The following is a 27,410-nucleotide window of genomic DNA, read 5'->3' on the forward strand; positions in this document are numbered from 1 at the left end:
GTATGAAAAAAATGATTAAATAAATTTTTAAAAAGTAGTTTTCCATTTCCTCTAAAAGTTTTTGTGAGTTGGAAGCAGGAGAACAAGCTATACATCTATAAATCTAAATGTTGTGTTTCTTAGTAGACGCTCACCGTTTCCCCAGTGGGCATCAGTTGCAGACCATCCCACTCCACCTCCTTCCCAGCAGCCAGACCCACATGGTCACTGTCCGATGTGGAATCCCCCCCCCCAGCCATCACAGCTGTGGAGGTGTACCTGCCTGGCCAGTGAACTGAGTTCCAATGGGTCAATCAGGGCCCAAGTTATGGGGGAATTCATTGCTGTTCGGCCAGGCATTGGCCACTGTCATGAACAGCACTTTGAACTGGGACTTGAATCAGCAGCCACTGCAGTTGTGCCAGTATTGGTGGTATATGCTCAAACCATCTTGTTCTGGTGAGCGTCTGGCCATTGCATTTTGCACCAGCTGAAGTTTCTGAATTGCCTTCAAAGGCAGCCCCACGTATAACACATTGCAGTAATCCAACCAAGAGGTTACCAGAGCCTAAGCCACAGAAGTTAGACTATCCCTGCCACCGCCTGTATTATAAATTCTTATATTATTATTATCATTGGTTACATGCCATTGGTATTCATGGTGGGTGGTTGTTTATTGTCATGCTGTGCACACTCGTTCATGATCTCAAAACTGAGCACAAATTTGCTCACATTTTGGGATGCATGGAGCAGTGGGGTAGCATTGGAGGACAGAGCCAGAACCGTAGCTAGGTGATCTTGCACCCCTGGCAGAACCGTCCAGATTGCGCCCCCTAGCCATGGACAAATTACTGTATTTTTCGCCCTATAGCACTTTCCCCCCTCCAAAATTGAAGGGGAAATGTGTGTGCGTCCTATGGGGCGAATGCAGGCTTTCGCTGAAGGTGCGCACCGACCCCTCTCACTCTCCAGGCTTCAGGAAGCTATCCGCAAGCCTTGGGAGCCTGCAGGAGTTCCTGCCGGGCTCCCGAGGCTTGCGGATAGCAGCCAGTTCTGGGGGCTGGGGTCAGGGGAAGCTCAGGTTTCCCCGCCCCAGCCCCGCACCTGGGGGGGGATAATTTTTTTTCTTTATTTCCCCCACCACCAAAACTAGGTGCGCCCTATAGGGCGAAAAATACAGTAGCTCTTATTTCCGCCTCTCCTCTAACCCCCTTCTACCCATTCAATTCACCCTCTATTAAAAACCATTTCTTATGAGGCAATAAAGGTAAAGGTACCCCTGCCGGTACGGGCCAGTCTTGACAGACTCTAGGGTTGTGCGCTCATCTCACTCTATAGGCCGGGAGACAGCGCTGTCCGCAGACACTTCCGGGTCACGTGGCCAGCGTGACGAAGCTGCTCTGGCGAGCCAGAGCCGCACATGGAAACGCCGTTTACCTTCCCGCTAGTAAGGGGTCCCTATTTATCTACTTGCACCCGGGGGCAAGTCCTAGGCGCTGAGGTTTTACCCACAGCGCCACCCGCGTCCTTATGAGGCTATAATCAATATTTATATTTATGGACATATTTTTAGCCGATTTTGTGCCCCCCATCGCCTGCGCCCCTGGTGGGGGCCCACCTCACCACCCCTAGCTATGGCCCTGGACAGAGCTGTGTGTTTCATGCAGCCTACCCTGCACCCTCAAGCTCACCTCCTACCCTCATGTATAGTGGAGGATATTGGCCTGTTGCCAGTTTGAAGGCAAAGGGGACCATCTTGTCTTTTGCTTCTGGTAGCAAAATGTGTTGGGCTAGCCCTGAAATTCATCAGCACTAGAAGGCTAGAGTACACTTTCCAGTTGCTTCTTTTTCCTTCCAGTAGCACCTTAAAGACCAACTAAGTTAGTTCTTGGTATGAGCTTTCGTGTGCATGCACACGAAAGCTCATACCAAAAACTAACTTAGTTGGTCTTTAAGGTGCTACTGGAAGGAAAAATTTTTGTTTTGTTTTGACTATGGCAGACCAACACCGCTACCTATCTGTAACAGTTGACTTCTATATCAGTTATCAGCTTCTGAGAATCAGTCCACCAACAATGGGTAGACTTACTGTCTTGCCCCATGAAACAGCAGGCTGGAAAGCTTACTTGTGAATTGATGGCCCATTTGAAGAAAGGTTAGGGAGCCTACCCACAAGGTGACACACACATTAGACCAGGCGAAGTATTATTTAAAAAATTATAAGTAGAGATTTAGAGCTGATTGGTGAGTACACAACTTTTTTTTATATGAAACAAGGACATATTGTTTTAATTTTCAGGTTTTTAAATAAATTGCATTATAAGAATTTAGAGTGGATTTTTTTCCCAGGGTCTTGCATACTGCTGCATTGTGGAATTTATTTATTGCAAATTGAACCTGCACACCAATACACAGTATGCTGCATGGTAAGTCCAACTTTTTATTAAGGTTTAATTGGAAACCCAGAGAGCTGTTATTTTTTTGTTAATTAGAAGCAACCTCCCCCATATTTTTTAGGAAGGTCTAGGTCCATGCACAAGGAGAAGACTCTTCAAGGTCCAAACACATATGGGCAAACCATTTGGAATGCAGCTTCTTTCAACAATATGTTTCAAGGCTTTGGACAATAGCATCTGTGTTCATGTGATCTAATACTTTGTATAGAAATGTTGCAAAGGCATAAAAGATTGAGTCATTATTGCATATGCTATGGCTTTTGGCAATAGATTGGACATAGTTTAATTTTTTTGCATACAAATATTAAGGAAATATTGTTGTTGTTTAGTCATTTAGTCCTGTCCGACTCTTTGTGACCCCATGGACCAGAGCACGCCAGGCACTCCTGTCTTCCACCACCTCCCGCAGCTTGGTCAAACTCATGCTGGTAGCCTCGAGAACACTGTCCAACCATCTCGTCCTCTGTCGTCCCCTTCTTCTTGTGCCCTCAATCTTTCCAAACATCAGGGTCTTTTCCAGGGATTCTTCTCTTCTCATGAGGTGGCCAAAGTATTGGAAACACAGCTACAGGATCTGTCCTTCCAGTGAGCACTCAGGGCTGATTTCCTTCAGAATGGATAGGTTTGATCTTCTTGCAGTCCATAGGACTCTCAAGAGTCTCCTCCAGCACAAGTTCATCTAAATCTTGACTTCATTTGTTTATCTGTAGATTTGATTTTCATAAACCTAGGCTGATATTTCTTGTAGAAAACTTTCAGGGACACATTTTTATATACTGCTTAATCTACAAAAAGCTCCAAGGGGTTTAAAATAAAAAAATAGAAATCTTATTTTAAAAATACAAGTAAAACAAAACATTAAAAAGAAACAGGTATGAAATCTAGCAACATATAAATTATATCACTTTTAAGCCAAATATACATAAGGCAATGAGAGATTAACATGCATCTGAAAGACACACGTTTGTGCATGTGTGCACAGTGCCGAACTCAGAAAGGAATGAAAATGCCACCATAAATGTCACGATAAAGGTGGAATGGGGGCAGTGCGGTACAGAATAGGACATTCTTATATGCACTGTGCTGACATGTATGGGGCCCTGGAACAGAACCCCAGCATGAAATGCATGCAGACTGTAATAGAATTACATGTTTGGGTAGGTCTGCTTAAGCCAAGAGGGTGGAACTCAACATTGTGGTATGGCGGACTTTCCAACTGCTCAAGCATTTCAGCTTGCCAGAGGGAACAATACCCCCTATCTTCTCCCCCTGTGTACTGTACTTGGGCTTCCCTGAACCCCCACACCCCCCATGCCAATTTTGGAGGAGGGCAGAGGGTCAAAATCCCCATTGCACAAGTGGAAGGTTTGGTTTTTTTGCATGGTTTCTGCCGACAGTGCCTGTAAGGTTAATACCACCCAGAGTTTTTAGCAGGCTCTGAAAACAATACGCTGAAGGTGCTTGCCTAATATCAATGAACAGGATGTTCTAGAATATCAGTGCTGGCAAACAGAAACCTTTCAATCATGGAATGAACATACATGGTGCTTGTAAACTGTGCTCCCCAGCTGTTAATGTTAAACCTTGAATTTGACCTGGAAATACATCAGCAGCCAGTGCAAATCTTTGAGCTGGGGTGTAACACGTGGACTCATTCTCATTCTTGTTTGGCAGCATTCTGCATCACGTTTCTGCATCACGTAGAAGGCCCCACACAGAGTACATTGCAGTAATCCAGTCATGAAGTTACCAGTGCCTGAACTTCTGTGGCCAAGCTATCTCCGTCCACAAATGACTCTAGATGTTGTAACAGCTGAAGTCAATGAGAAGCTTTCCTAGTCACCCTATCACCTGGATCTCCAGTGATAAAGCTACACCCAGAAGCACCCTCAGGCTTCGTAGCTGTTCCTTCAGAATAATTGGCCAATTTCTCAGACGCATGAACTCCTGTCTTGCTCACAGTGCCCTCATCTTTCCAGATTCAAGCTCAGTTTATTTCCCCTCACTGGCCCACATCTGAACAAGAGCACTACAGAAGATGTGAATTGTTATTTAATGATATACACATTAAACACCACCGGGACTTGAAGTAGAACTTGCTACTTCAGAGTACACTGGATGTTCGTGGGACAATCAGAAAAAACATCATGTGTGAATACACTCCCAGGCTGCAATTCTATGCTTAGGTTCTAGGGAGAAAGCCTGATAAAACTGTGGACTGGGTTGCATGTCAGCCAATAGTCTGCTACCTTAAACAGGTACATTTGATAAGATCATCCCACTGTTAGGTACAACACACGCACCAGAAGCTGTACACATAATGAAAAAGAAAGATGCTGAGCCCAGTAAATGAGCATGGCTGGATGACTTGAGGTGTTTATGAAGGAAACTTTCAGGTTTCCTTTTGCATTCATCAGAAACACTCACCTGAAGAAACACTCAACACCTGCTCTTCTATTTGAGCAGGTGTGTGTGAAATGAGAACAGTGGAAGGAATGAAAGGATCATTCATGTGAGTTCTGCATTGGATTATTCAAAATGCTAGGTGTATGGAATCTAATTCCAAGACTTCTTTTGAGATCTAAAACTATCAGAGTCCATATTTAAACAGCAAACAGTCTTGTAGTCTCTTAAAGACTTAACAAACATAGACTTTCATGGAAAAAATCTACTTCATGAGATGCATGAAATGTTGTCCTGAGTGGCTGGGAATAAATAATAAATAATAATTATTATTATTGCAGGTACATATATGCATGCTTTCTGTATGTGATTATATAAAAGCAGGGTCAGAGGGGAATTAAAGTACAGAAAGTGACAATTATGTTCTTAACAATGATAATTCTGATTCGTAAAGTTTTTGATGACATTCATACTGGCTTTCTTTTTGCCAAATACTTACTCCTTAGTATTTCAGGTGCAAGGATTCAGTCAGCATGCTTCCACACAAATTTTATTTTCTTTTTTACATGGCTAGATCTGTGTACGTGAGAGAGAGAGAGAGAGAGAGAGAGAGAGAGAGAGAGAGAGAGAGACCTACTGCTTTTTTCCTGCAGGCACACAGGGGTACGCATGCCTCTAAACATTTTATGAACTAAGTTTGGCCTCATTGAGGGGCAGTATTTCTTTCTTTTTTTTTAAATAAATATTTATTGGTATTTTCAGCATACATCAAAAACAAAAATAAACAAAGTAAAACAACACAAAAATACAAAAAATTCAAAAATTAACAACAATTAAAAACACATAAAGTTTCAATTACTTATTTTCTTTAACCTTATTTCTCAGACCTCCTCACACCTCCCCTTCTTGTATTCCAATTTAGATTGTCAGTTCAGCAAATCCTTAACTTATTTCTCCACTTTAACTTAAAAATTTGTTCTAACATGCTGTTATTTTACTTTTCTTCTTTCTTCCATTTCCTCAATTTATTTTTACAAACCTTATTTTTATTTATTTTAAAAACCAATTTTACCTTATCCAAATTTACTCATCGATACTTATACCTCATTAATTATTCTTAAACCTTTTTCCTAAAGTCGACCAAAATTTCCCTTCCACGATTTTCCCAATTTCCATACAACTAGCAAAAATATAAAAGCAAAGCATATTATATTTGTATACCCTTTGGATTCCCAAACTCCACCCACCCTTTTCCCGGTTCCAGTCCCCAACCAATATCCATCAGTCTTTATGTTATTTAGCCTGGAGATCTCACGTCCGAGGCCCTTATATCTCTCTCAGTTCCTTTCTGCCGGTCTTTTTGATAGTCTTTGGTATTAAACCCCAAATCTCGGAGAGGCTCCGGCCCAACAGGATCCATATTGCTTCCAGCCAGACCTCCATACTTAAAAACAAAGCCTGTGGGGTACTCCAACTCTTGTTTCATACTCCTTTCAAATCCAAATGTCCCCAAAGCTCCAACTTTCACCTTCAGCAAATTTGTAATCCTCAGGTCTTCAGATCTCCAGCAAAGGAGACCTCTCCATTTTTCAGTCTCCAATTCAGGCCGGGCTTTCCACATCAAATTTTTATTTTCCTTTTTTGTCATCATGTCAGGCCTCAAATTGCAACTCTCCTTTGGCTTCTGCAGAATTCCAGCTCCTCCTTCATTTTCTTCTAAAGCAACATATTGCTCCATCTTGTCAAAACTTTCAGTTTCATCTATTTGTTCAATTGAATGGGCTTCCTGTTTCAAGTCCTTATCAGGTTCAACACTGTTATTCACTGTCAAGCATAGTACTGAAACCTCTGTAGCCAAAACATTGAATTGATCTTGTAACTTTCCCAAGAGAACAAATGCTCTGTCCAACTCTGCTTGGATTTTCCATCCTCCAGCCATTCTTGTAATGTAATGTCACTAAAACCCCTCTAGGGGGATTTTAGTTCCTTAATATTCCTTTCAGCTCAAAACCAAAAGTCCAGTTATTTTGTATCAGCCCTTCCTTATTTTCAGCAAGTTATAACAAATAAACCAGCAGAAGCAACAGAAACAAAGTTCTCTTTTTCTGGCTGACAACTAACTGTCTGACAGCTAACTTGACAGCTGTCAAACTCTTCAGTGTTTCATCAACAGGCTTTCTCGTGGGACGCTCCCGGGTCTAGGGGAGGGTGAAATTTCAACTCCCAAAATTTATCTTTTATCCTCCAGTAAATCTTCTTATAATGTCAGAACCGTGAAGTTAAAAACTTATACTAAAAAGCAAAAACAAATTCTCTCGACCTTAGCTAACCGGTCCTTTGCTTTAGATTGTTTACAAAGGGGGGGGTGGACTTCCTTTTTAACCCTTCCCCGCTCGTTCCTGATCCAAAAAAGAAATTTTAAGGTCCCAATCTCCGTATTACTCATGGGTTGATGTTTTAAAGTCCAATTGATCCAAGGAAAAAGTCAGCGCTCTCCGTCAATGGCTTGCGGCTTCACTCCGTAGACGAGGGAGTACTCTCAGCACCGCGTCTCACCCCGTCCCCGTTCCGAAGCCTTTAAAAAGGCTCCTTCACGGATTGGGGGGGGCGCAAATGGTGCCCGCTGAGTCTCTGTGTTCACAGGCTTTCGCGCCTGTGATTTTAGGGGTCCCCGCTTCACCGCAGCGGCCAGACCCAAACTCTACGGAGCCGATTCCCTCCGGAGCTTGGAGGGAATCCGCCATTAAACGATGGCGCCAACCCGGAAGTCCGAGGGGCAGTATTTCAATTTGAGTAGGAAAGTGAGAGTAGTCCTACTGTAAACCCTTTTTTTTAAGGAAAAAAAGCATTGGAGAGACCCATTTAATTATACACCCCTTTCTCTACATCCATAGTCTAAACCTGTATGATCTAATAAACATTGTAGCTCTTGATTTTATTGACTGTACAAACTGACCCAATATATGAGCATTTTCATTGTGTATGCGGGAAGCCCTCCAGACACTTTATGTTAAAAAAACAACTACTGATACTAAAATGGCATATTATTTAGAAGCAGCAAAGAAGTGTTTTCTGCCTGCGAATGTTGAACATATGTAAGCTTCTACTATCACAGCTTATCTTACAACTGCCACAAAAACAAAATGTTCAGGATTTCAAAAGTCAATGCATGTTTGCAAGGTAAAGTTGGCATAGTCAACTAGGTTTCCTCTACACTCAGGTCCTCTTTCAATACTACAAATGGTCCATGCAAGTCACACACATCACTGGTATTAACTCTGTTCTCTCCAGTTTTGAATGGCACAAGTGATTTTTTTTTTAATAGATAAAAAACCCTCTTCCCTCCTCTCTTTCCCCTTCCTAGGTATTAAGAAGCACACTGCCTCTGACTGTGCTGAATGCTTCTGGCATTAAGAAGCATTCTGACTTATTTTTCTTTTTAAACAGGATCTAGGTGCCACATGCTCTGAAATAGGGCTGGAAATGCCCCTTTGAGAGATGATGCATGATGACATACCCGTTGATATTAGGCAAGCACATCTGCTTTGCTGTTTCCAGTGCCTGTTAAAAAAACAACCCTTTATTTAAGCACTACTACCCAGATTTGCATTGTAACATGTAATTTCATTTTATTACATTTTATTTTTTGAAATTTTGAAAAGTCAACTTGTTTTTAATATCTGATTTTAAACAGTGTTTTAATAGATATTTTATATTACTCTTTGTAAACTGCTTTGAGGTTTTGAAGACTCAGCCATATAAAAACTCTCTTAAATAAGTAAGCTCAGTAAACCTTTCCCCTATATTATCTAAAATATCCAGTTGTTTTGCAGGTTCTCAAGGATGTGGCTATTGCTTATCATGATGACAGTACATGTGAGCTCAGAAGACTTGAATCCTGAACAGTTTATGAATATTGTAAGTAAGTTGAATAATGTATGAATATTGTATGAATATTTTTTTTAAATTTTTTTTTAAGCTGAGTAGCAACAGGGAGTCAGTAGTGGGGATGGTGAGGCAAAAGACCCTGGGCCCAAGCACACATGCATATAAAGGTGCAAAGCCTTCTTTTGCACCCTGTGAAACATAAATGTGCAGAGTTTTTTTAAAAACTGGGCAACTGAGCGATGCCCGCCCATGATTCCTGAGCCTCCCCCGATCTCCTGCCCCCTTTCTCCTTTGTTTTGACTGATTGGGGGAGGCTTGGGAGTCACATGCAGGCAGCTGTTGCCCAGTTTTTTAAAAAAAAAACTCTGCACATTTATGTTTCACAGGGTGCAAAGAAGGGCTTTGCACCTTGCCTGGCAGAGAAACCACACATCTTGTGCTCCTTCTGGGCAGCGCCTGCCTGCCCATGACTCCCAAGCCTCCCCCGATCTGTCAAATCAAAGGGGGAAGGGGGCAGGAGATGTGCACCGCTGGACGTCCCTGGTTCCCCTTCGGCAGTGGTGGTAGCAGCAAGCAGTATACACTTCACAAGCAGCTCCTGAAGCCAGCCAGAGCCAACTGCACTACCAAGCTGGCTGTGGGCTGCTGAGCTTTCCCGGGGACAGATTTGCAAATCTGAGGACATTCTGGTGATGGAATTTGTTTGGGGACAGATCTGCAAATCCGGGGACTATCCCGGGAACTGGGGATGTCTGGTAACCTTTCCTTATGCACATGCTCTGTTCATAAAAGCATGTCAGTGTAATTTGCAATACAATTTGTCCACATCGTGAACACTAGTCCCTCAGATTGGAAGCTTGCCAGGTCTTCAACTTAGAAAAGTCGAAGACTGAGAACATGCCAGAGCTCAAGCTGTGTTCCAAGATGGGTGGCAGCCTGAGGCTTGCCTGAACACAGCAAAAGAAGCCCAGTTGTAATTACTTCATGATGCTGGCAAAGCTTCTGTAAGTTTGATGTTATCTGCTGGCAATGGGTGTGTAGCTCAGGCACTGGGTATGTGGCTCTGGCATAGCTATCCTCCTGCGTGTGAAAGGATTTGTCCAGAAAGCACTCAGACAGGGGGGAGTCAATGTAGTGCTCTCCAAATCATGTTAGACTACAACTCCCACTATCCATGCTGGCTGGGGCTGATGGGAGTTGGAGTCCAGCAACAACTGGAGCATATCCCACTGGCCAGTCTTGCACAGGAGCATCTGCATTGTTTTGTAAACTAATTTAAAATGAACCACCCCTGAGGAGTGGAAAAACATATATTGGCATATTACTGTGGTGTATTGGTCCTCTTGGCTTGCTGTATCAGGAACTATCTACGTAAGTCATTTCTCAGGTACTGCGCTTTTAGTTTCTGTTCTATTGACAAGCAGCAAACAGTTGCATGGTTTCCTCCTCAAATAAACTGTATTAAAGTTGCTTTTGTTTTTGCATCCTCTGTGTAGTCTCCACTTTGTACTTTCCAGGGATCTTTTTGTTTTCACCTTTCTTTGTGCTGCCTTTCCCCCCAAGGGGTTGCTGATAAACTTTGCCGGTATTGGCTCATTCTTCCCCAAATATCCAAAGAGATACAAATATAAATATTCACTCTCGTACACGGCTCTCCTGGGTCATTCTGATCATGTCAGGAAGGATCCATGCTTAATGCTTAGAAATGAGCCTTTAGGCGAAAACTTTGGCTTCTAGCAATTACTTTTAAACCTCTGCTGGTGGAGGAAATGGTCTAACATGTGGCCTTGTATCCTTACAGAGTCAGATAATCCAGAACTGGGGATATCCTTCGGAAGAGTATGAGGTCCTTACAGAAGACGGCTATTACTTGAGCCTGAACAGGATCCCAGGAGGTACAGAAAAGCTCATGAGACCCAATGTCTCAAGGACTCATTTCATTGTACAGTAATGGCCACTAACATGAAGTCTGGTCTGGGAAAGAAAACATGGGGAGGAATATACTCTTCTGATCTTTCCAGCAGTGTAAACATTTCTTTTCTTTTTTTAAAAAAAAAATTATTTTCAACGTTTCAAAAATAAAACACGGGGTTTTTACACACACACACACACACACACACACACACACAATTTTTTTTCTTTTAAAAAAACCCATAATCAAATCCTTACCTTTATGGAGTTCCCTGAACTCCTCCCTTGGCTTCCGAAGTTCTCCCTCTTTTAACTGCATCTAATTAATTTATTCCAATTTGTTATACTTCATTTTTATCCTTTGTTGTTTTAAATTACAAGTGTTATGTGAATCCTACTACTATTTTAAAACTTTTACAGTGTTCTTTGATATATTCAATAAATTTGTGCCATTCTCCACTAAATTTGTTATCCTCTTGGTGCCTGATCTTCCTGGTTAGCCTTGCCATCTCTGCATAATCCATCATCTTCAATTTCCATTCTTTCAATGGGGCTCTTTCTTCTTTCCATCCCTGGGCGTATAATATTCTTGTCGCTGCTGACGCATACATAAACAATACTTTCTTATCTTTTGGTAATTCTTCTCCTACTAAACCTAATAAAAAAACTCTGGTTTTTTATTAAAAGTTATTTTGGACATTTTTTTCCAGTTCACTATAAATCATTTCCCAGAAGGCCTTAGCTACTTTACATGTCCACCACATATGATGGAATATGCCCTCTTTAAACTTTAAACTTCCAACATATCTTAGTCGTGTTCTTATACATTTTTGCAAGTCTTGTAGGAGTCAAATACCATCTATACATCATTTTCATGAAATTCTCTTTTAGCTCACAGCAAGTAGTAAATTTTAGGTCCTTATTCCATAACTTCTCAGGAATGTAAACATTTCTAATTGCTAGGCAGAGCAATTTTTCCTCCCTCCCTTCCTGTGTGCTGTTCTTGAGGTTCTCCACAGCTGATTTTCAGGAGACACAGAGTGTTTGTGTGGGGAAAGCCCCATTATGCTAATGGGATGCCTTGAGCTGGCTTACGCAAGCACGCTGGGTTAGTTGAATCCAGCCCAAATGCTCTATCTGCAGTTGTGAGCAGGAAGAGACTGATGGCTAGAATGTGCAGCATACCTCCTTCAGTGAACACTGATTTGCTCTGCCTCTATTAACTCTGTGTGGTGCAATGGTTAGAGCTTTGGCCCAAGACTAGGTAGACCCAGGTACAAATCCCCAACTGACCAAGAAGCTTCCTGGGTGACTCTCTCTTACCCTAAATGACTTCATTGAATTGTTGTGATTCTAATATGAATGCGGGAGGTGGGACTTTTCACAATCCCTAGAGCTCTTCAGAAAAAAGGTGGCATATAAAAGTTATAAAGAAATAGATAGCTGCTTCAGGAGGAAGTGGTATATAGATAATTTCTCCATGGTATTTGTGGGCAGCAAAACTGGGGAAACAAAGATTTTTTCCAGAAGGACTAAAATTGTCTATTTATTAGGTGCTCAAAAAAAAAAAAAAAAAAAAAACAAAGAGAGAAAGAAAGAAAGAAAGAAAGAAAGAAAGACAAGACAAGACAAAAGGAAAAAACCAACAACAGATCAAATGTTCTTTCCTGAGAATTTTTGGGTTAGCTCTTTTTTAAAAAAAGAAAGAAAGGGGGTTTAGGTTTCAAGGTTCAGTTCCAATGTTTCTGCATGTAATATTGAGACTTTAGCTTCCCAACTGAACAGGAACTGGAGCCTATCTTCCTTGCATCCAAACCCAACATTTAGACCCAAGCCTACTGCTCCATGTTAGATTAAGTTTTAATATTGTATCTTGTGTTGTGTTTTGGAGGTACAATCAGTCAGTCACTCAGCCAATCAATCAATCAATCAATCAATGTCTTTTTTACTTCCAGGCTCCAAATCATCTATACTGATGTTGCACTGTTTGACCATGGAAGGCAGCGTCTGGGTCACAAATCTGCCGCATCAGAGCCTGGGCTTCATATTAGCAGATGCTGGATATGATGTTTGGATTGGAAACAACAGAGGAAACTCCTGGTCTAGAAGACACCAAAACCTTTCAATTGAAGAAGAAGCATTCTGGGATTTTAGGTAAGTTCATTTGGTGTGTAATCACTGGAATTCACCATTCAATGAGATTTATTCTTTTGCAGTTGAGTGACTGGAATTTGGCATTCAATGTTATATTGTAGTTCAAGCATGCTCACCCTTGCCTACTTTATTATGCATTGAATAGACTTGATGAAGGTTAATGTCGGGCTATATTCAGCCATTAAAGTAATTCTATATGTGTGCTAAATGGTTTTTAGTTCTTATCCAGGCCATAAAATTTATAGACACATCCATGAAATGATTTCACTGCAATCCCTTCATCGACAGTCTGATTTTAAGGTCCAGGAAAAGTTTTACCATCTGACCTTGCTGTGATTCTGTAAACAGAAACCTTCTTCTTAGTAAATGTGCTCATGGTTTTAGTGTTAATTTGTTGTATTGCAGCCTGGGCACAGCTGGCCCTAGTAAGTTTCTCTTTCCCCTCATCTTGTCACCTAATTTTAGGTATTTGATGGTAAATTCTGCTTAATCTTCTCTTTTGTTCCTTAAATATTTTTAGTAGTGCTTTCTAGAGAAAGAGCTTATGCTTGTAACCAAAGATTATGAGTGCACTTAATTCTCATTTACTTTGTTTTGTGGTTTTCAGTTTTCATGAGATGGGAATCTATGACCTTCCTGCCATGGTAGACTTCATTCTGCAGAAAACTGGACAGAAGAACATCTATTATGTCTGCCATTCTCAAGGATGCTCTGTGGGTATGATAACTATAAACCTTGGCATGCACTCTATAGAGGGCCAGTTTGGCATGGGATGGTCCAATGTTGAACTAGTTCTTGGTCATATAAAGAATTCAGATAAAGGCATAAAAACCACATCATTTTTGAATGCACCAGGTATCTACTGTAGATGGCACCAGATATCTACTGAAGTTTTAGTTATCCGACTTCCGGAACGCCGCAGCCACGGGAAGGAGCGCGAGCCTGCCCTTCGGGGGAGTCTCGAGCAACACGGAGGTCTAGAGGGGGCACAAAGGCTCCGTGAACCTCGTAACCCCAGGAGGATTATCCTGAGGGTCAAGGTACCCAGCGACGCTGCTCAAGCTCCCCTGTATTGTCGGCGTTTAGCAGGGTTTGAGCTGCAGCATGAAGGGGATGTAACAGACTCTGTGTTGTGAAGCCTCAGGCTCCGTGTGAAAGCGGTGAACCTCCAACAACAGTCATAAAACTGGGAAAAAGCAAACCAACTAAGCTGATAGAAAGATTAACTAAAGAACCCAGTGTAAAAGGATTACGAGAGGTAAAAGGCAAAGGAATCCACTACCGGCGGTAAGAGAAAATGGAGTACAACGTAAGGCTGGGAGAGAGGGAAAAATAAAAAAAGCTGCCGCTAAGTGGTTGTAGAAGAGAGACCTCAGATACAAAGTATAAGGACTCTGAGGCAAAGTAACAAATGAAAATATCTTAAGGGACTAGAAAGAAGTGAAAGGAACTTTTCTGTTCAACTTGGCGAGATAGCAGCGCTAACGACCAGGAGGAGATTGCAGGGGCGGTTTCTTGGCAATTAACCCCTTTGCATGCCGTCTGTGAACATGGTCTGAGTCAAGCAGCATACGCTTAGAGATTTTTATTATTTACACCTCTTTGTTACTCACACCTCTCATATTGGAACAAAGGATAGAAACTGCTATTTTACTCCGGCCAGTTAAAAGAGTGAAAAACAGATCGGCAGCAGGAGGAGGGAAGACGCGGAGAGGCAGCGCCCTTCCAGTGACGTTTGGGAGGAAAAAGAGATTTGTTTGTTTGGAGAAAGCAGCGAGCTTCCGTACCAACACCTCATTTCTTGTTCTTCTCCCCGACATAAAGAGTTATAACCTAATATTTTGTCTGGAGAAGAGGGGGTTTACTTTCTAGATTAATTCACTGCTACAGCGGAAAGCGACTGAGAACTTTTGGAAAGGTGGAAAGTGTAATCAGGACGGTGGGTCAGGACTTTTTGCTATATATAAAAGCTTCTCCCCTCAGGAGACGTCCTAATTTGGTCCTGCCCCACACCCATATGCCTGCTTTTGGATTAAGACTCACCCCACACTCTGTTTAAGTTCCAGGGGACTATTGGTCGCTGGGATTCAAGCCAATGGTCTCAGCAACTTTGGCGGTTATTTCTGTGTCTCTTATATAGCCCTTCTATGAACTTTGCAAGTTCTTTTTTTTGCTCTGTGCCACTTGTTGATATTTTGGTCACCCTCTTCCTCTCCCCATTGTTTGATTACCTTCTTTATCTTGATCGCTTTTCCCTATCCTCCCAATAGGTTTCTTCTTTTTCTTTGGTACGGTACCTCCTTATTCTTAGCCCCCCCCAATGGCGGATAACCAGTAACTTAGGAGAACAGTTGTCGTGTGGCGCGGGGAGAGAGACAACTGGCCGTGAGACCCTACGGAAGATAATAGATCTAGGACTTGGAAAGTCTACAAGGTGCCACCATGTGAGAGCGGAGGGGACTACTTCGGAAGGAATCTATGGGAAGAACAGAGAAAGTCAGCAGGGGGTTTCAGTGACTGCCAGGGGAGGGAGAGTTTTCAATATGAAAAAGGGGGTGGGAACGCCATCAGAAAGAAGGCCATCTAGACAAGAAGATGGGAAGGAGGGGAGGGAAATCAAGGACTATGACAGTTTAATGGTTGAGATAAGGAAAGAATTTAAGCATAATGAGCAATATATTGAAAGAAAACTACTGGAAGTACAAGATACGTTGGACAAAAGATTGGAGGGGGTGGTGGGAGAATTAACAGGAAAAGTTAAAGATCTATTGGTAAGAGCCAAGGTGCTTGAGGACTCAATGAAAAGGGTGCAAAAAGACACGAAGGATAGTAAGAGGGACTTGGACAGGATTAAAGTAGAAGTTAAGGAGATAGGTAAAGTACAGGAAGAATTGTTGGATAGTATGGCAATGACCCAGATGAGACAGAATCAAGCAAACTTGAAATTTAGAGGGATCCCAGAGGAGACAAATGAGAACATAAGATTTAAAATGGTGGAAGAGCTGGCAATCTGGTTAGATAGAAAGGAAGAAGAGATAAGCTACTCGTTGGCAAATATTTTTCGGATAAAAACAAAATCAGCTAAAGCCAGGGGGAAAAGATTGCCAGGAGATGTATTAGTTATGTTCAATTCGATGGATATGAGAAACGAAATACTGAAACAGAATTATAACAAAAGGTTATATATTGGAGGAAATCCAATTACCATATACAAAGAGATTCCTTCGAGATTTCTTTGAAGGAGGGATGCCTATAAAAAATTAACTAACCAACTGAAGAAAAATGGGATCCTATATAGATGGGAATTTCCGGAAGGAATTTCATTCTATTTTAAGGAAAAAAGATTCAAACTGTCCAACCCTTCAGAATTAGAAAAATTTGCAAGAAGATATGAGAAAGAACCCGGAAAAATGGTGGGGGGGAGGAGGAGGGTGAACGATCGGGGAGTGGGGACGGAGGCGGAGAGAGTGGAGAAGGAGAGAGGGAGACAAATTCAGGAGAAGAGAGGGAAGGAGAAGAGATAGACGATAAAAAACAGTAGATTTAATCTAGACTTGTTATCTTATTATTTGCATACAAGTGATGGCTCTAAAAGTTCTGACCTGGAACGTGAATGGACTCAACAATAAAAATAAAAGGAACCAGATTGCGCATATTTTACTAAAAAAGAACCTCGACTTAATCTGCCTACAAGAGACTCACGTAATAAGAAAGCATAAGAGAATTTTAAGCAATAAGAGATTAGGATTGGATTTTGTGGCTTCAGATAGAGTTAAGAAATGAGGAGTGGTTTTATATATAAAGGAAAAACTTGATCCAAAATTACTGTATAAAGATGAACAAGGGAGAATGATTGTAGTACAGATTATGTTTCAAGGAGTAAAGATTATTGTCGTCGGACTATACGCACCTAATGACAGAAAAGCAGTCTTTTTCTCTGAATTAGGTATTAAGTTAACAGAGTGGATGGATCAAAAAATGATAGTGATGGGTGACTTTAATGGGGTGGTGTCACCAAACCTGGATAGATCAACAAGAAAACAAGAGATTAAGGAAGGCAAGTTACGCGGACATTTTTTGATTTGGTTGATAATATGGGACTAATTGACACGTGGAGATTCAAAAACCCTACTGTAAAACAATATACTTTCTTCTCAAATCCTAGCCAGAGTTGGGGGAGAATAGATGGTATTTGGATCACTAAGGAATTGATACAGAACTTAATCAAATCTGAAATTCTCCCACAGACTATATCTGATCATAACCCAGTATATTTAGAGTTAAAGGGTAAAGAGGCTAGAGTACTTAGATGGAGAATGAACGAATCTCTATTTAATGATCAAAAGATAGTGATTAAGGCAAAAGAAACAATTGAAGAGTACTTCAAGTGGAATTTAAATAAAGGGACAGCTTTAGAAACGGTTTGGGATGCAGGGAAAGCCATCACGAGGGGCTTTCTAATTCAGAAAAACAGCCATCAAAGGGAAAAAAAAGAGAAAAAGAAGGAGATTTTAGTACAGTTAATGGAGAATGAAAGACAATTAACTATTAAGCCAGGTGATGAGACTATAAAACAAAATATAAAGTTATTACAAGCCCAATTTTCTATGATAGTAAACCAGGAGATTGAGTGGAAAGTTAAAATGTTGAAACAGAAGAGTTTTGAATCTGCTAATAAAATAGGGAAATATTTGGCCTGGCAACTAAGAGAAAGGAAAAAACAAAATATGATCTGTAGGATAAGGGATAGAGACAAGATAGTGGAAGACCCAAATGAAATAAAAAGGTTGTTTCAGAAATACTATAAGGATTTATATAAAAGAGGTAAGGAGACAGGCTATGATATAGAACGCTATCTGAAAGAACATCATTTACAACAGATATCAACCGAAGAAAAAGAATTACTAAATCAGCTGTTTACAGAGGAGGAGGTAAGGAAGGCAATATCAAAGATGAAAATTGGTAAAGCGCCGGGGCCAGATGGTCTGTCAGCCAAATATTATAAAGTATTAAGTGATCAAATAAGCCCAACCTTATGTGAAGTGATGAACAATTCTTTAAAAGAAGGGAAGACCCCGAACACCTGGAAGGAAGCCTATATTACATTAATTCCTAAAAAAGATGTGGATGCCTTAGAGGTGAAAAGCTATAGGCCGATTTCGTAAATAACGACTATAAACTGTTTGCGGATGTAATGGCAGAAAGATTAAAAAAAGTATTAAATAACAGAATCCATAAAGATCAAACGGGCTTCTTTCCAGGGAGACAATTGAAGGACAACGTAAGAAATGTGATAGATATCATTGAATATTTGGAAACCAGAATAGACAAACAAGCCGCTTTGATTTTCATTGATGCCGAAAAGGCCTTCGATAACGTTTCTTGGTGCTTCCTGACAGAAAATCTAAAAACGATGAGGCTGGGTGAAAGATTTAGAAAAGGTATAGAAGCTATCTATAATGAACAAAAAGCTAAGCTAATAATAAATAACTCGACATCAGAATTTTTTGACATATCTAAAGGGACTAGACAAGGCTGCCCCCTGTCTCCTCTGTTATTTATAACAGTACTTGAAGTACTTACTAAGAGACTGAGAGAGGCAGCGGAAGTGAAAGGGATTAAGGTAGGGACTAAAGAACATAAGATAAAAGCTTTCGCGGATGATACTGTATTAACTCTAGAAGACCCGAAAAATAGTATGAAAGAAGCCTTGCAAAAATTTGAAGAGTTTGGAGCGGTGTCAGGCCTCAAGATTAATAAAAATAAGACTAAAATGTTGACTAAAAATCTAACTAAGGAAGATATTGTAGAACTAGAACAAAAGATGGGAATTATGACAGCAAAGAAAGTGAAATATCTTGGAGTGTGGATATCAGCGAAAAATATTAACCTATATAAGGATAATTATGAAGTCACTTGGAAGAATATTAAGAAAGATCTTGAAATGTGGGAGAGATTGAGGTTATCTTTTCTGGGGAGGATAGCAGTTATCAAAATGAATGTTCTCCCCAGAATGTTACTTTTATTCCAAACCATTCCGGTACTAAAAGGTCTAAAGCAGTGTAAAGAGTGGCAAAGAGACTTAGTGAGATACATCTGGCAAGGCAAAAGACCACGAATAAAAATGAAAATATTGGTGGACAAAAAAGAAAGAGGGGGCTTCTCTCTACCGGATCTAAGTTTATATTATGAAGCGGCGTGTTTATTGTGGCTGAAGGATTGGATAAGATTGGAAAATAGGGACATCTTGGACTTGGAAGGTTTCGATAACAAGTACGGGTGGCACTCATACCTGTGGTACGAAAAGGTGAAAGTTCATAGAGGCTTTCTAAATCATATTTTTAGGGGACCACTATTCCAAGTATGGGAAAGAAATAAAAATATATTGGAAAGGAAGACACCTTGGTGGATTTCACCAATATAGGTGTTAACTATAAAAAAAAATAAACATGGAAGGGAAGAATGCCACCTATGAAGAACTAACTTGGCACTTCCGGGTTGGCGCCATTGTTTAATGGCGGATTCCCTCCGAGCTCCGGAGGGAATCGGCTCCGTAGCGTCTGGGTCTGGCCGCTGCGGCGAAGCGGGGACCCTTAAAATCACAGGCGCGGATGCCTGTGAACACAGAGACTCGGCGGGCACCATTTGCGCCCCCCCAATCCGCGACGGAGCCTTTTTAAAGGCTTCGGAACGGAGGCAGGGTGAGGCGTGGTGCTGAGAGTACTCCCTCGCCTACGGAGTGAAGCCGCAAGCCATTGACAGAGAGCGCCAACTTCTTCCAAGACCGATTGGACTCTAAAATATAAACCCGTGAGTAATACGGAGATTGGAACCTTAAAAATTCTTAATTTTGGATTTGGAACGAGCGGGAAGGGGCTAAAAAGGAAGTTCACCCCCCCCTCTTTGTAAACAATTTAAAGCAAAGGACTGGGCAGCTAAGGTCGAGAGAATCTGTTTTTTGTTTTTTAATGAAAGATCCTGACTTCACGGTTTTGACACTATAAGAAGACTTACTGGAGGATAAAAAGAATTTTGGGAGCTGAAATTTCACCCCCCCCGAGACCCGGGAACGTCCTATGAGAAAGCCTGTTGCATTGAAGATTTTGACAGCTGTCAAGTGAGCTGCTAGTCAGCTAGTTGTCAGCTGGAAAAAGAGAACATTGTTTCTGCTGTTTTTGCTGGTTTACTTGGTATAACTTGTTGAAAATAAGGAGGGCTGATACAAAATAACTGGACTTTTGGTTTTGAGCTAAAAGGAACATCAAGGAACTAAAATCCCCCTAGAGGGGTAATAGGGACATTACATCACAAAAATGGCTGGAGTATGTAAAATCCAAGCAGAATTGGACAGAGCACTCGTTCTCTTGGGAAACTTGCAAGATGAGTACAATGCTTTGTCTACAAAGGTATCACTACTACACTGGACAGTAAACAACAGTTTTGAGCCTGATAAGGACTTGAAACAGGAAGCCCATTTAACTGAACAAATAAATGAAACTGAAAGTGTAGATACGATGGAGCAATATGTTGTTTTTGAAGAAAATGAAGGAGGAGCAGGAGATTTGCAGGAGTCAAAGGAGAGTTACAATATGAGGCCTGACATGATGATAAAAAAGGACAATAAAAATTGGATGTGGAAAGCCTGGTCTGAATGGGAGTCTGGAAAATGGAGAGATCCCTTTTGGAGGAGATCTGAAGACCTGAGGATTACAAATTTGTTGGTGAAAGCTGGAGCTTTGGGGACATCTGGATCTGAAAGAAATTTGAAACAAGAGTTGGAGCACCCCATAGGCTTTGCCTTTAAGTATGGAGGACTGGCTGGAAGCATCATGGATTCTGTTGGGCCGGAGCCCCTCCGAGACTTGCGGTTTAACATCAAGGACTATCAAAGAGACCGGCAGAAAGGAACTGAGAGAGATATAAGGGCCTCGGATGTGAGATCTCCAGGCTAAATAAATAACATAAAGACTGATGGATATTGGTTGGGGACTGGAACCGGGAAAAGGGTGGGTGGAGGTTGGGAATCCAAAGGGTACATAAGGATAATTTGCTTTTTACATTTTTTGTTAGTGGTAAGGAAATTGGGTAAATCGTGGAAGGGAAATTTTGGTCGACTTTAGGAAAAAGGTTTAAGAATAATTAATGAGGTATAAGTATTGATGTGTAATTTTAATAAGGTAAAATTGATTTCTTTTCTTTTTAAATTAATTGAAAATAAGGCTGTTAAAAATAAATTGAAGAAATGGAAAAAAGAAGTAAAGTAAAGCAATAGTATGTTAGAACAAATGTTTAAGGTAAGGTAAAGAAATAAGTTAAGGACTTGCTGAACTGACAATTTAAATTGGAATACAAGAAGGGGAGGTGTGAGGAAGTCTGAGAAATAAGGTTAAGAATAATAAGTATTAGAAACTTTATGTGTTTTTTCTATTTTTTCATTTTTTTTGTTTAGTTTTGAATGTTATGTATTTTTGTGATTTTTGTTTTGTTTATTTTTTGTCTTTGTTTGTTGTGTGTTATTTGAAAATGCTAATAAATATTTAATAATAAAAAAAAAAGAACTAACTTGGAAGACAGATCAAGGGATTAAACTTAGACCATATGAAGAGATCAAAAATTTATTTACAGGGTGGTTGCAATACCACCAAGTAAATGACCTGCTAAAAGAAGACAAAAAGAAAGTAGGATTTGAAGATAAAAAATCTAAATTTAATGTAGAAGTTATAGAAGGTAAGAACAAAACACTGCCAAGGATGTATGATATTTTGCTGGAGTGGTATACAAAAGATGAGGAGGTGAAGGAGGCCATGACTAAGTGGGCGATAGACATTGGATATAACATCGACTTTGAGAGGTGGTTGGAACTATGGAACAAGAATATGAGATTTACGGCATGCACGGCACTAAAGGAAAACCTGTGGAAAATGATCTACAGGTGGTATCACACACCAGTGAAATTAGTGAAGATTTATAAGTTGAAGGATAAAAGATGCTGGAAATGTAGAGAGGTAGAAGGTGACCTCTACCATATGTGGTGGTCGTGTTGCAAAGTGAGAGGCTTTTGGGAATTGGTTTATAATGAACTTAAAAAAATCTTGAAATATACATTTCCCAAAAAGCCAGAAGCTTTTTTGTTAGGAATGGTAGGTAAAGAAATTAAAAAAGAAGACAAGATCTTGTTTCTATATACTACGACAGCTGCAAGAATTATGTTAGCACAAAATTGGAAATTAGAAGTAATACCCAACATAAGTGATTGGCAGGTTAAAATGATAAATTATGCTGAGCTTGATAGAATATTAGGAAGATTAAGGGACCAAGACGAACAGAAATTTCATGATAATTGGAAGAAATATTTAATGTATATGGAATCTAAATCTCAGGTGACACTGGCGGGGTTGAAATAACTCTAACAGCGGGAAAGGCCTATGTAAAAGAGTTAAAAAGTACGCGACTATATAATTTATTCGATACTTACCAAAGGAGTGGAGGGAAGTCCAAGGCTCAGTTGAGACTAACTCAGTTATGTATTTTATTTATGATTTGTGAAGTGGATATAATTTGTATAAGGTATGTGGTGGATTTTTTGTTTATGTTTTTCCTGTATATATGTGCAAATATGAATAAAAATTTATAAAAATAAAAAAAGAAGTTTTAATTATCTAAGAACCTGTGATAGGTTTGCTGTCTTTATAAGAAACATAGTACTCTTTGGATATTTATTTGAATGCACGAAAGGGGGAGTGGGATTGTGTGTTGCTGATCTCTTGCATAAGCCTTTTATAGAGCCTGAAAGTGTATGTGTGGGGAACAATTTCTACATAATTGGGAAGTAAGGTTTCAGGGGCATGATTACATTGAGAGAGCCTTCCACGCGGGATTAAAAAATATTTCTAATTGATGTAGAAATGAGGAGAACTGAATTTAAGATTGGAAAAATGAGAATCTGAGACTAAATGAAATTGATATATAGGATAGAGGGCTTCCCAACTCTGCCCCATCGCAAAGCACATAGGCTTCAAACATGTATCTATTCATCTGACATAAAGCCTATGTCATTTTGTTGCAATGGTGGTAATTATGTCATTTAGTGAGGTTCCAATTCCATCCTATAAATTAGCTTTGTATATTGCATGTAGTCTAACTCTTCCATTTTGAAAAAGAATTGTGCCGCATGAAATGAATGTTAATTTTGCTCAACTATGTTTTAAAGTAAGAGTCTGCCTATAAATACTGCATTACTTAAATTCAAAACTAAGGGATGCTAAACTGAATCTCCATTTCCCCCTCCTCTCTAGCTTTTGTGGCATTTTCTATTTTACCTCAAATGGCTGAAAAAATTAAGATGTTTTTTGCCCTGGCCCCTTCCTATACGTTGCAGTACACTATCAGTGTCCCACTACAAATCATACGCTTTCCAGCAGCACTGGTGAAGGTATGTGTGCAATCATTATCTTTTCACAATTTTCGTAAGCTCTAATTGACATGACATAATGGGAGATGTCTAATTTTATGGCTCAAGCCCAGGTTTTTTGTAGGTAAATTAGCTGGAAAAACATGGTGGTTTTTGGGGGGTTAATTAATAATTTAGATTCCAACACCCTTAAATTTTCAGACATACATGCAATTTGTTTTTCACTAAAATGTTATCATGGCTATCAAATGACAGAAAAGAAAGCACGAAGGATAAACTATTTTTAAAAAAGTACCCTCTTGAGACTGGATATATAGAGTCCAAATTATGAAGACCAAGGATCATAACACAGAAGACCAGACAAGATGTTTTGGCTCACCTTATAAGGATATAAAAAGGGAAAGCCTGGAGGAGAATTAATAGAGTTGTGGAAATGGCAGGAGTGTCTGGTCTACTGAGTGATCTGGTGCCATTGAGCTTCTGTCACAACATTAGTGTCACTGCAGTTTACCAAGATGTGCAAGACAAGCAATGGCAAGGTTTGAGCTTCATGGATATATTAGGAGAGCCAACCCACACAGTGCAAACTAAATCAATCAGTCAAATCAACTTGCACCCAACCTTTTTGAAGTTAAAACTCTTCATTTGGAAGATACGTATAATATTTCTACCTTTTAAAGAATAACTTCTAAAAGATTCCAATAGATTCATCTTTTCCCCCTTGTTTTGTAATGCGATAACTTTGCAATTTTTATATTTGGTGATTAAAACTTTTTTACAAATCAGCAACAAAACCCCCCTTAATATGAACCAGCTACAGGGACGTTTAAACTGCCCCATTTAAGAAATGCTTTTGAGAGATTGGGATTATGAAATATCTCTGGCTTTCTGCAGGCTATATTTGGCACAAAGGAATTTTGTCTGCTGAGTCCAAAACTGAAAGCCCTTCTGGCCCGAAAGTGCAGCCGTCGCCCGGTAGATGAGCTTTGCAAACAAGCTCTTTTTCTTGTCAGTGGATTCAATGAAAAAAATCTAAATGCGGTATGTCTCTTCATTTATTTATCATATTTATGACTGGGGTGTATGGGGTGTTAAAGGAGAGGTAGTACTTCTGTTGGGGGACACGTTGTGCCAGTGTGGTGTAGTGTGGTGGAGAGCCAGTGTGGTGTAGTGGTTAAGAGCGGTAGACTCGTAATCTGGGGAACCGGGTTCGCATCTCCGCTCCTCCACATGCAGCTGCTGGATGACCTTGGGCCAGTCACACTTCTCTGAAGTCTCTCAGCCCCACTAACCTTACAGAGTGTTTGTTGTGGGGGAGGAAGGGAAAGGAGAATGTTAGCCACTTTGAGACTCCTTTGGGTAGTGATAAAGCGGGATATCAAATCCAAACTCTTCTTCTTCTCCTTCTGGGGTAGTTTGTACACCATTGGTCCCCCCCACCCTACAGTCAGCTTTCACCTGGCCTGCTAAATCAGGTGAGGGTAAGCAATGGGTCTCAAACCTTTGGCGAGTTAGAGATTTCCCTTGCATGCATAGACAGGCTGTGGCAGACTGAGTGGACAAGACCAGTATTGGATCCAATGCTCAAGAAGGTTTCTGCACATGCTGAAGAGGGAAGTGAGGGGCAGATGGGGCTTGTCAAATGGAAGAAGGGGCTCTGCAGGCCCATGAGCAAGGATGGGGGAGACCCTGGCCGAATCAAGACTCCATATAACATCAGGGAGCTCTAGACATGTCACTGAATGGGCAGGTGGGTGGTGGTGGGCACAGACAACAGGTGTGTCCTGGGTGGGGAAATAGGCCAGATAGCCATGAGCCAACTCCTTGTGGCACATAAGGGCTGTTCATTTGAAGGGTTGTTCACAGTTATCTGAATCATAAAATCCTAGAACTGTGGAGTTCAGGCACCTAGCTGGTTCACACAACTCATTCATGATGTACCAGTTGCTATGAACTGCATGTCAGGGTTTCCTCAGCATCAGTTTTGCACTTCAGAAAAACATGTAATAACATATATCTGCTTTTGTCCTCTGCCAACAGTCCAGTACAATGAGTTTTGGTTAAGTGAAATGACTTCTAAATTTACCATTCCCTTACAGAGTCGGACTGATGTATATGTATCACGATTCCCAGATTATACGTCTGTGAAAAATATGATCCACTGGGGCCAGGTAGAGATACTAAGATCTCCCTTCTCTCTCTCATTCTCTCTCTGTTGAATGTTGTCTGCCTTATAAAAACTTAGATATTGTTTGAATAGAAGGGAGCCAGAATATATTGTAGCTGAGTTTCCAGTGTAAAATGACACAAAAAACACTGTGAAAAATGATTTGAAAAATGTATTGAATTTTACATATCGTCATCTAGTGACAAATTTGTATAATGCACTTGAATTTTACTATCGTCATCTAGTGACAAATTTGTATAATGCACTTAAAACAAACTTTTAACATTATATTTGCAGCTGTATAGCTGAGTCCCCAATTTAGCAGTGGCAAAACCAGAACCAACAAGCCATTGTAACCCAGACACTGCCTAAATTGGCCTTACCATGAGGTAAAGTGAAGCTGTCAATTTAGGTGGTAGGTGCTGGAGGTGCAGCAGCAGAAGCCCACCTCATGTTTAAGCCAGTGCCCCTGTCCTGAGCCTGTGCCCCAGTAGCAGTAATGCTTGCTTATTGCTAAACTGGGCTGTATGGAAGTCTTGCCTATTTACTTTCTCCCAACGCATCAAAGAGAACACCATTAAGAAAGGTCCTTGGCTGAGTGAGCAGGAAAAGAGGCAGCTACTAGCCTGGCCCACGGCATTTGTTTGAGTGGGAAGTGTGCAAGAATCAAGCAAAGTGCTGGAGGAGAGAGCTGTGTGGGCTGCCTTGTGGCCCTTAAGCTAGCCTGCTGCCCTCATGTGCAGCATAAGGTGCTCTCCATTGCTAGAGTTCCAGCAAGATTCAACTACCGGTGCAATCACCGTTGTTCCACCTGCCTTGCTCCACCCTCCAGCCCTAGGAATCCTCATAAGGGAGCTGTGCTTAGAGGAAGAACTGTGAGGGGGAGAGAGTTCATCAGACAAGGCCTCCTTCCACCTGCCTTGCCCCACCCTCCAGTCTCTGCTTCTCAATTTGTATTGTATTATTTTATGCACTGTGGCTTGCCGTTGTTTTTATTGATGATAGTTTATAAATTATTTATTGTAATTTAAGGGTGGATTTTTGTTTAATTTTTATATGCTGATATTTAATATTCTATACTATTCTAATGGATTGTTGAATATTACTTTATTTGATATAAGTTGCTTATTTTAAAGTTATGTTTTATTATCACATTTTTGTGTTGGATTAGATTGTTATAAGGTGTACATACAAGGTGTCATAAGGTGTACATTCTTTGTTTCTTCAGCTTGTAAACCGCCTTGGGTATAGTAAAATAGAAAGGTGGTATACAAATTAAATGTTAAATGAAATGAAAGTGAAAGATACTCTCGGTGAGTGCCCTCTCCCAACATCTTCCTCTTGGGTTAGCTTTGCTTGTTGTTCGATTTCGTTGGCGGGCTGTATACTCACCTATCTATTTTGTTTTCTAGACAGCTATGGCAGGTCAATTCAGATATTTTGACTGTGGCTCAAAGAACATAGATATATACAACCAGGTAGGAATTTGCTGGATTTTTGTGTTGTCTGCAAAGGTGATTAAAAGTGAGGGTATGTACCAAGGGGCAGTTTAAATTGGATTTGATACACCCCTTGTGTGCATTTTTTGTGCATCATCCACACAACATCATCCTCGTTCAAGTAGCAGTCCACACTTCCCTCAAATTACTTCTGATTTTCACAACTTATTGATAATCCAATAAAAGAACTGAATTTAAAATCACTTGGCTTACTTTGGTGAAAGTTTGTTGTGTGCAGTTTCACAGATTATTTTTTTAAGCTGCAGATGTGTGCATGTATCTAGGTGATATTCAATCTATCTGTCTCTTCCTAGACGACTCCTCCCTTGTACAGAATTGAAGAGATCACCATCCCAACAGCGATGTGGAGTGGAGGACAGGACTGGGTTTCACAGCCCAAGGAAATTGCAGAATTGAGGCCTCGAATTACTAATCTCATTCATGACACAGAGTTTCCTAAGTGGAACCACTGGGATTTCATTTGGGGCCTCGATGCTTTTCAGCTGATGTACCCAGAAATACTTGACCTGATGGAGAAGTAG

General features: G+C 40.6%; 1 protein-coding gene across 1 annotated transcript; it reads left to right on the forward strand.

Annotated features, from left to right (window-relative positions):
- The first annotated feature begins 307 nt into the window (after positions 1-307).
- On the forward strand, positions 308-27,410 carry LOC128413364 (putative lysosomal acid lipase/cholesteryl ester hydrolase). Its single transcript, XM_053387405.1, has 10 exons — positions 308-438; positions 8,672-8,756; positions 10,528-10,621; positions 12,593-12,791; positions 13,399-13,508; positions 23,087-23,223; positions 24,097-24,243; positions 25,302-25,373; positions 26,782-26,847; positions 27,183-27,410. Exons 1-10 carry the CDS (start codon positions 308-310, stop codon positions 27,408-27,410), a joined length of 1,269 nt encoding a protein of 422 aa, XP_053243380.1.

The sequence above is a fragment of the Podarcis raffonei genome, chromosome 5 (genome assembly GCF_027172205.1).
Source record: "Podarcis raffonei isolate rPodRaf1 chromosome 5, rPodRaf1.pri, whole genome shotgun sequence".
Lineage (NCBI taxonomy): Eukaryota > Metazoa > Chordata > Lepidosauria > Squamata > Lacertidae > Podarcis > Podarcis raffonei.